The sequence below is a fragment of the Salvia splendens genome, unplaced genomic scaffold, assembly GCF_004379255.2.
Source record: "Salvia splendens isolate huo1 unplaced genomic scaffold, SspV2 ctg1101, whole genome shotgun sequence".
NCBI classification, from domain to species: domain Eukaryota; kingdom Viridiplantae; phylum Streptophyta; class Magnoliopsida; order Lamiales; family Lamiaceae; genus Salvia; species Salvia splendens.
The window spans coordinates 75,877-91,131 of NW_024598648.1; the positions used below are offsets into that span (position 1 = coordinate 75,877).

Here is a 15,255-nt window from a genome sequence, read left to right on the forward strand (position 1 = left end):
CCACAATCTTAATTTCAAATTCTTCAAATTCTATCTTCATTCCATTGAATTCATACCAGGTGTTTCATCTCACATGAAACGAAAGTCAATTACGAAATCAAAGATTAAGTCATTTTGAATGGTGAATTTATAAATCTAAAACTAAAAGATAAAATAAAAGTCATATGCAGTAAAACTCGAAAAAGGAAAAACTTTAATACACAGTTAATTTGGTATGCGCGCGCGCACACATTTATTTTTCACATTTATTGGACACCTCATGATTATGCAAATGTTGTAACGAATAATTTAATTAGGAGTATCAACAAGGGATAATAATAATTTAATTGGAGTGGTTAATAAAAATGAGAAAAGTTGGCGTATAAATTATGGTGAGAGTGTAATCCAACGAATTTAAGTGTTTATTTTAATTTTAATTTTGAAGACTGATTTCGCCGCTTGGTGCGTCTGTTCTTCCTCTTCCTTCTTTCTTCATCCTTGGGTTCTCTCACACACACGCAGAGACAATACACGCGTTTGTGTGTATACGTATGCAAACACCTGTTTTTGTATCTATTATATTTTCCCTCCGAATCTATCCGTTGCGATTGCGTCATATTGTTGAACTGCAAACGTGAACAACTAAGCGGTGAAGCCAATATCAGAGGTGAATTCAGCTCAAAATTTTAGCATCTATCGGTCCCGCTCCTTGAATTTATCGAATCGGTGGCTGGAAGGTGAGTCAGTGAATGACCGTGTGTTATGTTCTCGATAGTAATTGAATTCGTCATATGTTTTTTTCTTTCGTTTCGTTTCGTTTCGTTTTTTTTTACGGTGTATTGGATTGACCTGGATTTAGTGAGTACTCGACCTATTTCCAATTCATGAATGCTGGTTGGGAAAAATATGGAGTTTGCGATTTTTGGCGTTTGATTCGCTGGAGTGACTGTGGGATGTGATATGCCTTAATTTGGTTGAAGTGATTCTATTCTTCATTCACATCAAAAAATAAAATAGAATTGTTAACTATATTCCATGAATTTGAGATTTTCGCGGTTGATTATAGGAGTCTCTGGTTTTCTTAATCGTGCGTGTGAGCTGCTCGTTTTTTGTGATTTGATTTCTTGTTTTCAAATTAATTACAATATGTGAATAAGTATATGTGAATAAGTATTTGTCAGTCGTGGAATTATCGAAAAAAAGTTAAATCCTGTTTCTAAGCCCTATCTCCACTCTGTCGAGTTCAAGCTGAACTAGCAGCTTGTGTCCTCCGTGGTCCAAGATAACACTGATAAAGAAATAATTAAAGAAACCGGAATTGTGATGAACTTAAAAATGCTGTAATTGCATGGATATGTTTACAGACCTATGTGGCATCACAAAATGTTTTTTGCATCCTTAATCCATGTGAGCACCGATGCAAACAAGATATAAGTGCACCATGAGTATCTCATGCCATCTGCATGTCACAGTTTGGTTCTGAAACTTTTGAATTGGATTTCTATAATGTAATGTAGGGGGGCGTGGATGCAGAGCCTGTAAATTTTCCTTAGTTAAGGCAGTATCAGAGTCAACATGTTGGCTATTAACAACCAGACCCAAAATATCTTCTGCCAGAAGTATTGCATGTGATGCTGATTTTTCATAACTAACATCCTTTTTGGGTGGATTTTAAAATTTAGCACTGAATTTGAGCTCATGATGGTTTATGATGGTGATTTGGGAGTTTTTATGCTGTCCTCTTTCTTCTGTTTTCCATTTATGATGAATATGCTCAAATGAGACAGATAAGGATGCTAATCATTGCCCTTTCATTACACAGCATGTGTCAACTACAATTAACTGACTCTTGCTGCAAAGTTTTATTTTTTGTACTATCTTACTATTTACATCAGATATACTTGCATTTATTGTATCATTTTTTCTCAGAGATTGAAAAAGCATATGAGAGGATCGACATCATGGAGGTGGCTAATCAAGAAAAGACATTTCTTATTTGACGGGGTAAGTGGTTGGTAGGCTTTTTATTTGTTTCAATCCTGGCATAAACAGATTAGCTGGATCTTAGATATGTTTATACATATATATTTTGAGGGGTTTTTTGAATGATTAAAGTCATCCAACTTTGTTAAGTTGCAGAAGTATCATGTATCTCTGTAGAATGCTTAACCTGTAAGTGAAACTGCAGGGATTATGTGGGGCAAAGATGAATCAGCTGCCGTTTATGGGAGTTGTCTGTACAGTTATGTTATTCGTCATATACAGGACTACAAATTACCAGTACCAACAGACAGAGGTATGCATGTTAACCCAGAGTTTGTTTTAGAACTTTGGCTGTTTTTTTGATGAACCTAGTTTCTTTTTTCAAACATTTTCTTCTACATGATGGTGTAACACTTACATTTTCATCCTTTTCTTGTCCTTTCTATCAGATGGAATCAAAATTGCAACCTTTCTACACATCAAAGGTATATGCATGTTTTATTATTCTAACAATCATCAACTGTGTAATGAAAGAGTTGTGAATTGTGATAAGATACTTACATTCCATTGTGTATTTACTCGCCAGTTTCTCCGTTTTCATTTGTTTCTGTTTGTCCTTTCTGCTGTTGAGGTTCTATTTGTATTTTAATCCAGGAGACACCTGTAGATACTACAAGATTAAATAGTCTGCCTCATGGTATCATTGAAGCAAGGTCCGACCTGGAGTTAAAGCCTTTATGGACAACAAGCAGTCATAAGTCTCAGGTATTACTTTATGGCATCGCTCACAAATATCATTGATTAATAATGATCAATGTTTTGAAAGACTGATTGCTGATGACAATTATATATCATTTCTTGAATGCACCTCTCTCTGATGAGCTATATTTCTGGAATTTCAGAGAAGTATAAGGGAATCTAACAATTTGCTAGCAATGCCTGTTGGAATTAAACAAAAGAAGAATGTCTGCACTATTGTTGAAAAGGTAAAAAAGTCTTTATATTGAATTGCTGAACATTTCCGATGATAAAGTTTAAGAGATGAATTGTGTTTGCTAGTCACCTAATTTGTATGGATTCAGTTTCTTCCAGAGAATTTTACCATTGTTCTGTTTCACTATGATGGAAACATGGATGGTTGGTCGGACCTGGAATGGAGTAAGGAAGCTGTACATATAGTTGCTCACAATCAAACAAAATGGTAAAACTTATGTACAAGTTCAAATGTATGTTATTACTGACGTTCTCAGTTTTAAGTATCCTTCCTTTCCAAAAAGTTGCCAAAGACTGGCATATGTTTAACCAAGAGTTCAGCATATAACAATTCATTTATTCTTTTATCAACATTGATGCCCTGCCAACGATAGGATCTTTGATCCCATGTGATAATTTTTTTATAAGTTGTATTTTCATGTTCAGGTGGTTTGCCAAGCGCTTCTTACATCCTGCTGTTGTGTCTATCTATGATTATATATTCCTATGGGATGAAGATTTAGGAGTAAAAAATTTCCACCCTGGAAGGTATAATTGCATTGAGATATATAATATTCCATCTATTGACAATTACATTAGTTTCTGTGTGCATCCTCTTACATTGAGATATAATATTCCATCTCCTTGGTCAGGTATCTGCAAATTGTAAAATCAGAAGGACTTGAAATATCTCAGCCGGCTTTGGATCCAAATTCTACTGGCATACATCATAGGATCACTATAAGAAATAGAATGAAAATATTTCATAAGTATGCACAAATTCTGCTTGGTCTAAATCTAACTTTTGTATGTAGTATTATTGGTTCTCATGTATTCTGTTTCAAGCAGAAGAGTCTATGATGTCAGAGGTAGCACGAAGTGTTCAGATGATAGTGAGGGACCGCCATGCACTGGGTTGGTTATTCTGCTGAATTATTATCTCATTAAGTAGTATATCTAGTATAACGAATTGTGCTTCATAATTTGTTTCATCAATATTTCAGCTCTCTTTCTTTTTTTTTCTTCATAACGTTGTTGCTTGCCATGACCTTATATGTTTGCATATGGTGCCTCTTGGTGCTTGTGATATCTGAACCAAATTGCCCAGCAATCCAGTAGAGCACACATGGCATATGATGCCTCTTTCTATTTTGTAAAGGAATATAGACACATGTTGATCCACATTTTTTTCCAGATTTGTGGAGGGAATGGCTCCTGTGTTTTCAAGATCAGCTTGGCATTGTGCCTGGCATTTGATACAGGTAATCTTTGGTGTTTACTGTGAACTGGTTTCATGTTCTTAGCTTAAAAGTTAAAACATACAATTATGAACTAATCATGCATAATATTTCCACCAGTATCCTTCCTTCAAAACTATTAATCACAATGCCTTGGACCTATAATTGAGGTTTGGCAAAACGTTTTAGTATTGAATGCAGTTGCTACAGAAAACAAGTCATCTTTGTGAAAACATGTGCAGCTATTAGTCTTTTGGTCTAAAGTATCAGATCAAATCTATGATCTATTCCCAGTTATTTTTTGTCTACAGTCATATACACTGTAGTATTTTCTGTCTCAGTTCTGTGGATCTTATAGTTTTTCCTTGATTGCCAGAATGATCTTGTTCATGGATGGGGAATGGATATGAAACTTGGCTATTGCGCACAGGTAAGATTGCTATCATAGGCCATGTGTTTTGATTCTACGAATGTGGTTTTATCAAGATGAACTATGGATCAGTGTAGTTCTAATCCACAGAAATTTTGTTTAACTTGTACTCTGAAAATTTTGATATACTCTTGAACTTTACAGGGTGATCGTACCCAAAAGGTGGGAGTAGTTGATAGTGAGTACATTGTTCATCAGAGTATACAAACTTTGGGTGGGCAGTCTGTGAAAAAGGTGATCTACTAAACTTCCCACCATTAAATTGAGTTCCTAGACCTGAATACACCCTTGGTAATTACTAATTAGTATGCACATAATTGAAACTTGTATTATTAACTTTGTTTCTAGTCAATACTTCCGTATGTTTTGTGCTTATTTATATCATTAGGGGGTGTTTGGTAAGGGTAGATAACGCAAGATAGTTAAGTTATCAGCTTTAAATGGATGTTTGGTAGCTTAGATAAAATATAAGTGTGGCCGGTGTTAAATATTCAGCCCGATCAAAGCAAGCACAAAATAACTATCTCATTATGATAAATAATCAGGGGAGAAAAGGTGTGATTGTGCAATCTACCTCTTCAAATTTATGCTCTTGAGCCCTCCCTCAAATTCCCCCCCCCCCCCTCTCTCTCCAACTATTCCTCTCTCTCTCTCTACTGGTACTCCTCTCTCTCACCCCCCCCCCAACTGTTCCGCCCATTCCCCTTCTCCACCCCGTCTCTCTCTCTCTCTCTCTCTCTCTCTCTCTCTCTCTCTCTCTCTCTCCCACCCCCACTCTACTGGTACTCCCCCCCCTCCTCCCCCAAACCCCACCCACCCCCACCCCCGACAAAAACCCCCAGCTGCTACCCCTTCCATTATTTATTTTATCATAATACTAATTAATAATATTATTAAAATTTTCCTTATGTTATAAGTAAATTTTATTAATATAAAAATAAATATAAGAAGGGCATACATGTCTTTACACATATCATATCATTTCATATCTGAAGCTATCAAACACTCGGTGAAATTGTGTTATCTTATAAAATCAAGATAAATCATCTCACTTTGAGTTATCACGTGTTGAGACATATAGCCTACCAAACACCCCCTTATAGTATTATTTATATTATGGGAACCCACTCATCCAGTCATCCCACATCTTTACCTAAACACAACACAAATTTCTTGGGCAATAGTGAAGCCAAATTAGGATTTATTGATATTAAGCTAATTAGCTTCTTGAAATATATGCAGGTCAAGAATCGTGAAGAGACAGTTAAGGTATAACTTTTATCACTTGATCTTATTTCTTCTGTGTCTTTAACATATGCCAATTACTGATTCTTGCCTCTCTGTCTCTTTTCTTCTATATTCAGAGGCATTCAATTGACGTTAGATCAGAGGTGAGACGCTGCATCCAGCCTTCCCATCCTATGTTTACACTATTCGATTCATTCAGTCTTGTGGCACGGTTTAACTTTTCTTGACCTGATGCAGATTAGGAGGCAATCAACAGTAGAGCTTCAAAAATTCAAGGAGAGATGGGAACGAGCTGTTAAGGAGGACAAGAGGTGGGTCGATCCGTTCCCTCCAAGCCTAATGCGGAAGCTTAGGCGTAACCGTAAGCGTGGCTATTCTAAGGTTTAACGAGGCAAGCGCACTGTAAAGTTTCTCAGTATATGTTGCGTTGGGCCAGATGTTGGTTCTCGTAATTATTTAATTTTTTAGCGTTCATAGTTTAGCCCCGATCCCGCCATTGATCAGGTCTGTCAACATGCATACACACACACCACCACCACAGGGTCAGATTTGAGTGAGGACCAAATTCTCAAATCCCTAGTGTTGTGATTTTATGCAATTTCATCATTTATAAATTCAAAAGAAACCCCCAATGTTTTGGCACTTGGCTTGCTCTTTTTCTATTTACATACCAAAAATATTAGACTAGATGGATATAATCGCTATTTCTACTTTAATTATTTAAATAGATTTTTTGATACGGGTATCATCGTAGCAAAATTGCGTAGTTGAGAAATCAAATTCTGATTAGTAGTAATTTCTATGTTCTGATTCGAAAATAATTATACTTATATGATTATTGAATTCGATAATTAAGGTTTATTTCTATCTTTTTCCAGTGCGAAAAAAACGACAGCATATCTAATTATAAGTTATAACACAAAATAAACAACTGTGGGGATTAAATGACATATTTAAGCCACAGAAACAGAACATTCTGTTAACATAACATCGTGATAAACATCAAGCAAACTCATGAGGATGTAATGTACAATACACTTGGTATAAGATGACATTAGTGGAATTGGGTAGAGCCATTTCACAGCTTTGAAACCGGCAAGCCTGCAACAAAATTTAATTTGAATCAACAAATATTACTCTTATTATGGTAAGAAGAAATACAGAATACAAGTTGAGTTACCTAAAGCTTTAGAGTTAACGATGCTGGGGCATGCTGGTGGTGGTGTAGAGTTCTCGTTAAGGAACGGATCCACCCGGTTCGGATCAGCCCAGATCGGATAATTCTTTATTTTCCCCTGCATCACGAAATTCAAAATTTGAGATTATGTTCGTGTGGCTCGTTTAAGTGGTGCTGTGATGAGTTCATACCAGGACATTGAGCGCAGCCAACGTTGCCATTCCTTCACGAGTCCACTGCACGCACAGATGTCGTTCATGTCAACCTTGAATCTCAAAAACAACAGCCAACCCCAACCAAAATTTGGATGAACTTAGTAATGATATTACCTTTGAGGCTGAGGCTATGTGAGGCACCACAATAGCATTCTTCATCTCCGCTAGCCCCGGCTTCATATATGGCTCTTCCTCAAACACATCAAGACCAACTCGAAACATGGGGTTTTGTCTCAAGTGGTCAACAAGAGCAGCCTCATCAATCACAGGTCCCCTGCTGCAGTTGATAAGGATGGCTTCCTTCTTCATCTTCCCCAGCCTCTCCTTATTCACCAGATGATACGTCGTCTTATCCAGCACTGGGTGCAGACTTATCTGCACGCGCGTCCACAACCAATTATCTATCTACATAACATGCCTCATTCTTCAAAACATCAACACAAGTTCACTTACCACATCTGCCTCACGGAGAACCTCATCCATGCTAGACGCCCGTCTCCACTTGACTGGCTGCTCCCCGTTGGCCTTGAGGAACTGCCCGTAGGCGGTAACAAACTTCTCCAGACGAGTGGACTGGTAGAGATCGAAGTAGATCAAGTTCATCTTGAACCCTTCAACCTATTTTCACAATTAAAGTTAGTTAATTCAATGAACCAAACACAATCCAAAAACAAAGTTTTGTTGAACCAACCATCATTCTTGCATAGGCAGATCCAATCCGACCTGCTCCAATCACTCCAACAGTTTGCCCTTTTAGTAAGTTCCCAACAAAGCTACGAAACAAAAAAAAAAGAGGTTCGATGATCGTGTAATTCTTCGATTAACAAAGCTATTACTAAGAGTTATAGTAAAGGACATACAGATGGGGAAGCCATCCATCATACAAGCCACCCCTCATGAATTCGTCAGCCTCGACAATTCTTCTAGCTGCAGCTAAAGAGAGTGAAGCTGCTAGCTCTGCTGTAGTCTCTGTCAGCACTCCCTAATTCATCAACAACACCAAATTTAATCTATTTTCACATTTCATTGATAGTAGTACTAATAAATTAGTTACCGGTGTGTTTCCGACAGCAACACCATATTTATTGGCAGCATCAACGTCAACGTTGTTGTACCCGACAGCCATGTTGCTGAAGGCAGTCCCTCCAGCTCTGCTCAATGCACTAAACAATTTCTCCCCCCAATCCTCAGTCAACTGAAAGAAAAAAAAAACCTTCAAATAATCTACAAAAATAGCTCTCTGGTGTGTGTGAAGTTTACCTGTCCAATAACTCCATCACACTTATTCCCAATCAGAGAAATGATGTCTTCAACAGATAGTATGGTTTTCTTTTCTGTGCATATCTACAAAAAAAGATCAAAATTCATGCAAAAGCAAAAAATGTGTGTTGAATAATAGTAGTAATAAATGATGAGAATGAATATTAGTTACTTCAAGACGGCAATCTTGATCAACTAAGAGCTTAATCCAACGAGTTCCAGGCATAGATTTGGTGCTAACAACTCTGTATTTTCCATTAGGATTGTACACTTCAACTTGCAATGGTCTAGCCATGTTTTACGTGGAATAATAAGAAAGGAGTTTTTTTATTTCAAATTTTCGAATAAGAGTTTAGCAAGAACAGTTTATTTTTTTATTGCTATCAAGTGATAGGATGATGATAATTGGGTGTGGTGGAGAGTGAATGGTTAGCTAAAGGCCTCTCATTTTGGCATGAGATAACGAAGAATGTGGAGTGACGCCACGTATACATATATAAACTCCATATCTCTTCTTCTACCTCAATTTTTTTTATTACCGTTTGTTTGTGGACATGACTTTGTTTTTCTGGTAGGTAGCTTTAAACAAGATAAATTATTTTTCGTGGAACATATATACAAAATGTCACTTAAAATTCACTAACTGGTCCAGATAGATTTCTCAAAATAAATTAGCTATCGGATGTGATTCTCTATTCAACTATTAATCTAATTATTTAGTATCATTCATAAGAAATGCAAAATATTATGTGGTAATAAATTATATACTAATTAATAATAATCACTATAAATTTAAATTAATTATAAAGTCTAATTTGGTTGTATAAAATGTAGATAAAAGTAGAAAACTCAACTAAAGTCTAAAGCATACTCCATAAACTTTATAATAAAAACAAATAGTATATAAAATTTAAAATTGATAGTGATACATTAAAATATGGACCATTGAATCTAATCCAAAGACTCACAATCAGATCCCTCTTCTTCTAATTTCATCACACACTTCACAAATGACTTGTGGGATCAAAGGATGATTCTTTCAATTAATTTCCTCTTCACTTTATGGGACAGAATCTGCAATCCTACTGCGTCAGTTGATATTCCTCTTGATAGTGCTACTGTATGTGCATGCTTGAATGTAACTGCCTCTTCCTGGCTATTAATTCCTTGGAGGAACAGCTGCGAACAAATCTAAATTTTTTTTTCTGAAATTTGTTTGTGGTTTTAATGCTATTTTATCAGTCAGAAAAGCATCTCAATAGGACTATGTTTGGTTGTCTTCCAAGGAAAAACTTCTTCATATTCTAATTCATTCATTCACACCTTTTCTTCTGAAACCAAAGAATCAAAATCGCTCCAAATGTTCCCTAGTTTCCTGAACTCTCCCTTCTGATTTCTTTTTTCTTTTGCCTATTTGAGTCATTTGTATGAAATATTCTGCAAATTTAGTAATACAACTCTTTGCATGTAGTATTATTTTGCTTGTTACAACTGGTAAAACTTAAGGGTAAAGATAATGTTTCCTGCTATAGTTGTAATGCACACAATCTCACATATAATCTCTGTTGGTGTTGAGAAAGAATTTTTCCTTAAATGGACATGCATAGCTGTTGATTCTGAAACATTGTGTTTTAGGAGGAATCTGCTGCAGAAGATATGTTTTTGAATTCAATGTTCGAATTACCTATTATATTCTTTTTACTGATTTTTTTTTTACAATTTCTGATGTTGCTCTGTAGGAAGTTAGGAGGAAAGAAGAGGCTGCCTCACGAGGTGGTTTATATTCTCATTTTGGATTTTCTTATTACCATATCTGAACACCCCTCTGAAGTCTTTTCTTTTCAGTTGGTATCGTTCTTGAGGAGAAAAACTGGCCTCCATTCTTCCCTATCATTCATCATGACATTGCCAATGAAATACCGATTCATTAGCAGAAGCTGCAATATGTTGCATTTACAACCTTGTTGGGTATGTAAAATTTTACTCATATGAAGTTCTGTGATTGTACTCTTAATGAAGTTCTGTTATCTAAAGTGTATTGCTTGCTTTGGATCAATATCTATTTTTTCAGAATGGAAAATGGTGGTTACTTTAACTTGTACTCCACATTTTATCTCTTTTACGATGCTTCATCCAGACTTAGTAAATAGCATCTTAAGTCACTGTAAGATAGCTGACTATATCATACAACTTGAAGTGAAGCTCTAGAAAATTGTGTTATGCAAAATTGGCACATATATTGTGAGTAGTTGGGCATATATGGTATAATGTTAACTTGTTTTTTTTTATCTCATGCATGAACGAAGTCAATGATTAATTTTGGCTGCCAATGACTTATAGTTTTTGGAAGAGTACCCTTTGAATTGTGCAAATATCTGTTCTCTTTCAAGTAAACTGGATTTGCCAAATTGTTTCCATGCAAGAAAATCTTACATGACCTCACTCTTAAAAGGCTATATTTCATGAGGTACTTGGTTCAATTTCTTTTACATGTGGCTAATGATGTTTTTACTGTGGAAATCAGGACTCTGTTTTGGCATTCTCTGGAACGTTATAGCTGTAACTACGGCTTGGATTAAGCTGGGAGGTTAATTTTATATGAACCCGTAAAGTTTTTCTGTTAACATGTATATTTAAATGGTTTCCCGACCGGAACTGTATGTCTACTAGATGCAAAGATCTGGTTTCTTGCTTATATACTTCATATTTGGAGTTCCAGGAGCATATGTTTTATGGTATCGACCACTTTACCGCGCTTTTAGGTTGGTGACCTTGTTCTTTCAATTTTTCTTTAAATTCTGAGGCCTTGGGGATAGATTCATTGCTCTCATCTACTGTTCTACATATCGTTTACTTATTCGTCTGATCCAACCGCATCTGTTGACAAATGGTTGAGATTCAGTAGAATCATTGTTTTAACTCTGAGGTCCCTCAATGTTGTTTATGCAGAGGTATCCTCCCAGCGATTGATCTCATGGGTGACCACGTGCTAGTTGGGGTAAGTTGGCTTGTAGTATTATTCTCAAATTATATGCCGTTGAGAGCTTGAGTTATCAGCTAGAGAATGCATTGTTACTGGTTCAATATCGTTCTTGTTATACAGATTTTCTACTTCATTGGATTCGGGATATGGATCCTCTGCTGTGCAATTTTGCACAGCAGCTCCTGCTGTTTCTAATACACAAATAAAATAATATATATTTATTTTATTTATTTATTTAATTTATTTAATTTTTTTATTGCTTTGTGAGCAACAGCAGGAGCTGCTGTGCAAAATTGCACAGCAGAGGATCCATATCCTTGGATTCGGGCTTTTCTGCATCTGGGTCATACAGGTATGAGCGCGAAATCGCTTTCTTATGGAACATTGAATGGCTGTCACCCTCCTATCTTATCTAACAATGCTCTCTCATCTCACAGCAAGTATACATGTATTTCCGAGGCAGCGGCAAAGCTGCAGAGATGAAGCGAGACGCAGCGAGGGGAGCCTTGAGAGCAGCAATCTAATACCTTGAGAGCCATTTCATAGATGAACAATCATATTTTGAAATTTATGGCATTCAAATATTGTTGTTGAGAAGACTTTTTGAAGGAGACACTAGGAAATATTAAAAACAAAAAAATGGATATAGAAGCTGCTGCAACTAACTGAGTTCGTTGATTCGTAGATTGTTTGTAAAATTCATTGTTTGGCATTTCTATTCCAGCTTATGAATACAATTAATTACACTTTTGTTAGCTCTCTTTTATACGGTAAACACCAATACAAAGAAACATACACAACTAGTTCATTGAGCACAAATTTACAGTACTAAAACATTCTTAAATGAATGAGGGAGAGAGAGAATACTTTTTAACAATATTTATATATTAGGTCTGTATGTATAGTGTGGCTTGAATAATAATGGATATGTAGTGTGGAATTAAAGACTAGAAGAGTTCCAGCTAGCATCAACAGCTCTGATAATCTTCTCATGTAATGTAGCTCCAGAAGAAGCAATTATGCCACGATCAAGACCTTCTAAGTACATCCCTCTCGAGAAGCAAAGAGGATGGCCTCCGGCGTCCGTCACGACCCCGCCGGCTTCTTGAATTATGACGACACCGGCTGCGTGGTCCCATATCTTCTCCTTGTAACCAGCTCGAGCGAACTTCATGAATATCTCAGCGTCTCCTCGTGCTATGGCTGCGTACTTCACCATAGAGTACACCCGTAGTGGCTCGTTCCTGCAGCAAGTACGCGCATGAAGCTTATCCCGCATGAGATAACTCGGAAGCATAAACACAGGCGTGAAAGTTAAAACAACGGGAAAAACGAGAAGGGTGAATAAGAGGAGAAATTTACCTGAGCCCAACACTATGAGCTAGCCCAGCGGTGAAGGAATGACTTGAATTTGCTTTCTCAACCGGTTCACAGAACGTTGCCAATGCCGGGTTGTCGATGGTCGAGACTTTGATCTCTCTTGCAGAGTTTGGCCAGACAAACTTCTTCTCTTTCTCAAGCAATGGCTGCATCCAGGCTCCACCACTCGCTTTCTTTGCATAAATCACACATCCTCTATTCCACGACGTTGATGATGGCGACGCCAATCTAGATACGATTCTTTGGTAGCCGTTTTGGTAACTCAGCCATTCTTTCTTCATCGGGTAATTAGGGCATCCGAGAACTCCTAGCACAGGCTCACCATCCTCTATCAATGCAAGAGCAATTGCATACTGATCGCCACGTACAAAACCTAACGTACCGTCAACAGGGTCCAGAACCCAGAATCTCCCTGTGGGCCCGCCAGGTGAGTTGCACCTACTGATGGCCTCAAGAACCTCGGATGTGTTTAGAGGAGCAGCCGGTGGTCGAATCCCAAAACTAGGTGCTTCAGCTAGGCTGTCGTTAACAGTTTTTGCAACAGCATCTAGTAAGCCAACAGAATCACACCTCGACAGTGTTTCAACGTCTTCTTCAGCAACAATGAATACGTTTTCGCTCCCAAATGCCTGAGACAACACCCAACTCACAGTTGCTTGAACACTCCAATCTGCTTAGAAGTAGCAATTGGAGCATTAGCCACCCCGACCTATGTCACACGCACGCACACATCTCAGGGTTGTAAAAACGTTTAGTTCTTTCGAATTGTTGTGCCAAAAGAAGAAGCAAAAGCAAATGTTTTCAGAAAGCAAGACTGCATAAACTCAGAACTGTAACTGTTTGGCAGTTAAAGATTACCTATCAAACTTTATGTCGTGATCAGTAAATCAAACCACACCTCCCCAAGAATGCATTCTTGTTTAGATCTTTCAGCAAGCATTCAAATCACATAATTCTTGGAAATATTTACAAATTATCACATCCTTTTGATATAAACAATTTAATATCTGCACCTACATCCAGTGACTACAAACAAACAGTCTTCACGATACATAATCTCGACACAAACGACAGAAGTTGTTTAAGCTACTGGCTGAGTAAACAAGCTCTCTGTAAATCCTTCTATGAGTATATGCATATAACATCGAGTTCACTTGCTGTTCTACATCACTACATATATCCAAATTCAGCTCAAATATGAGGTCAAGACAACTATATACCAACTTCAAAACCAATAACTTTTTTATTGAAATCCATCAAAATGATACAACTACAAGTTTACACTTAATTACTGCTCATGCATTATAAAAAAATGAATGCTGCTGATCACAGAAAGCATTTCAACAAATCCTTCAAAGTCAAAACAAAAATTATAAACAAATAAACATTCTAGACCAACATTTTATGGCAGATATTAATCAAATCACACACGTCCACGATCAACCAATCACACAAGTGACTAAAAGCAAAGCCCACTTGCTTAGCCAAGCACCACTCCATCTCAAGATAGCATAAAACTTTCAACCACAATTAAAATATTGATATAATATCAACAAAAAAACAAAAAAAAGATCCGATTTTTCACTATTTCAAGAAAATTTGAGAACGTCTCATTTCAACCGAAAGGGCGGCGGAATCATACCGGCGACAGTGACCGGAGAATTGTCTTCTTTAGACTGAACATTCACATTGCTTTCGAAAATCAAGCTCTCTTGAACTCTGCGGCAGAGCAAAGACGCCATGTGCACTGCCTTCACTGCCACCTCCAGCTCCCGCGCGTATTTCTCCAAGTCCATGGACTCGAATTCCACCTTGCAATTCTGGGCCGTGGCGGAATTCACCGTGTGCCCGCAGCGGAGGCGGGGAAAGGGGTGGATTAGTAGCTTGGGGAGGAGGTTTTGATGGAGAATTGAAGGAGAATTTCTGTATGGAAGAAGTGGGCGTGAGAGGCGAATTTTGGCGGCTGAATTCGGGGAAGAAATGGGCATTTTAAACGAAGCAGGAATCGATGGAAAGACTGGATTTTTTATGGAATTTCAGAAAATGTGAGAATGATGACAAATTTGGGTGGCAACAAAAGCAGGTCTTTATCCAACACACGAGTGCGTGGCCTTTTTTATGTGAATTAATATTTTCTGCTAATAATTTTGGCATAATTGTTTAGTTATAGTATTAAAGAATTTGAAATCTGGATTCTAAACGTCCCTACAAACCAGCGCGATTTTCATGTGGCAAGTAATTTTCTGAAGGGATATTTATACAGTTTGTTTCTAAGAATAAAGAAAAATATCTAGAATTTTTTATAATTATAATAAAAGCTGGATTAAAATTGTTTGTTGAAAATATCTAGTAGTAATTTTTTATAAGCTATAGTTGTATGATAAGAATAT

General features: G+C 37.1%; 3 protein-coding genes and 1 pseudogene across 3 annotated transcripts; 2 read left to right on the plus strand and 2 right to left on the minus strand.

The window, feature by feature from the left end:
* Positions 1 to 382: 382 nt before the first annotated feature.
* On the plus strand, positions 383 to 6,492 carry LOC121788623. The gene is made up of 16 exons (XM_042187264.1): positions 383 to 716; positions 1,909 to 1,983; positions 2,168 to 2,275; positions 2,412 to 2,447; positions 2,617 to 2,727; positions 2,865 to 2,948; positions 3,045 to 3,163; positions 3,382 to 3,483; positions 3,588 to 3,704; positions 3,784 to 3,849; positions 4,130 to 4,196; positions 4,549 to 4,602; positions 4,747 to 4,836; positions 5,845 to 5,871; positions 5,967 to 5,993; positions 6,088 to 6,492. The coding sequence occupies exons 2-16, from the start codon at positions 1,924 to 1,926 to the stop codon at positions 6,235 to 6,237; spliced, it is 1,218 nt and encodes a 405-aa protein (XP_042043198.1). The 5' UTR covers positions 383 to 716; positions 1,909 to 1,923; the 3' UTR covers positions 6,238 to 6,492.
* A 259-nt stretch (positions 6,493 to 6,751) lies between these two features.
* Positions 6,752 to 8,900, minus strand: LOC121788618 (glycerate dehydrogenase HPR, peroxisomal). The gene is made up of 10 exons (XM_042187262.1): positions 8,675 to 8,900; positions 8,503 to 8,586; positions 8,297 to 8,437; positions 8,103 to 8,224; positions 7,934 to 8,015; positions 7,696 to 7,860; positions 7,357 to 7,617; positions 7,219 to 7,263; positions 7,031 to 7,145; positions 6,752 to 6,951 (listed from the first exon to the last, which is right to left on the minus strand). The coding sequence occupies exons 1-10, from the start codon at positions 8,795 to 8,797 to the stop codon at positions 6,929 to 6,931; spliced, it is 1,161 nt and encodes a 386-aa protein (XP_042043196.1). The 5' UTR covers positions 8,798 to 8,900; the 3' UTR covers positions 6,752 to 6,928.
* Positions 8,901 to 9,465: 565 nt separating this feature from the next.
* LOC121788622 lies at positions 9,466 to 12,229 on the plus strand (annotated as a pseudogene).
* A 37-nt stretch (positions 12,230 to 12,266) lies between these two features.
* On the minus strand, positions 12,267 to 15,009 carry LOC121788621 (PAP-specific phosphatase HAL2-like). The gene is made up of 3 exons (XM_042187263.1): positions 14,508 to 15,009; positions 12,848 to 13,535; positions 12,267 to 12,729 (listed from the first exon to the last, which is right to left on the minus strand). Exons 1-3 carry the CDS (start codon positions 14,851 to 14,853, stop codon positions 12,426 to 12,428), a joined length of 1,338 nt encoding a protein of 445 aa, XP_042043197.1. The 5' UTR covers positions 14,854 to 15,009; the 3' UTR covers positions 12,267 to 12,425.
* Positions 15,010 to 15,255: the final 246 nt, after the last annotated feature.

Coding starts and splice junctions, on each gene's coding strand:
- LOC121788621 (XM_042187263.1), bottom strand. CDS start 14,853: ATGCCCATTTCTTCCCCGAATTCAGCCGCCAAAATTCGCCTCTCACGC. Junction 13,536..14,507: donor TTCTCCGGTCACTGTCGCCG/GTATGATTCCGC, acceptor ACTTCTAAGCAG/ATTGGAGTGTTCAAGCAACT. Junction 12,730..12,847: donor GCTCATAGTGTTGGGCTCAG/GTAAATTTCTCC, acceptor TACTTGCTGCAG/GAACGAGCCACTACGGGTGT.
- LOC121788623 (XM_042187264.1), top strand. CDS start 1,924: ATGAGAGGATCGACATCATGGAGGTGGCTAATCAAGAAAAGACATTTC. Junction 1,984..2,167: donor GACATTTCTTATTTGACGGG/GTAAGTGGTTGG, acceptor GTGAAACTGCAG/GGATTATGTGGGGCAAAGAT. Junction 3,705..3,783: donor AGAATGAAAATATTTCATAA/GTATGCACAAAT, acceptor TGTTTCAAGCAG/AAGAGTCTATGATGTCAGAG.
- LOC121788618 (XM_042187262.1), bottom strand. CDS start 8,797: ATGGCTAGACCATTGCAAGTTGAAGTGTACAATCCTAATGGAAAATAC. Junction 8,587..8,674: donor ATCAAGATTGCCGTCTTGAA/GTAACTAATATT, acceptor CTTTTTTTGTAG/ATATGCACAGAAAAGAAAAC. Junction 8,225..8,296: donor TTGCTGTCGGAAACACACCG/GTAACTAATTTA, acceptor TTGATGAATTAG/GGAGTGCTGACAGAGACTAC.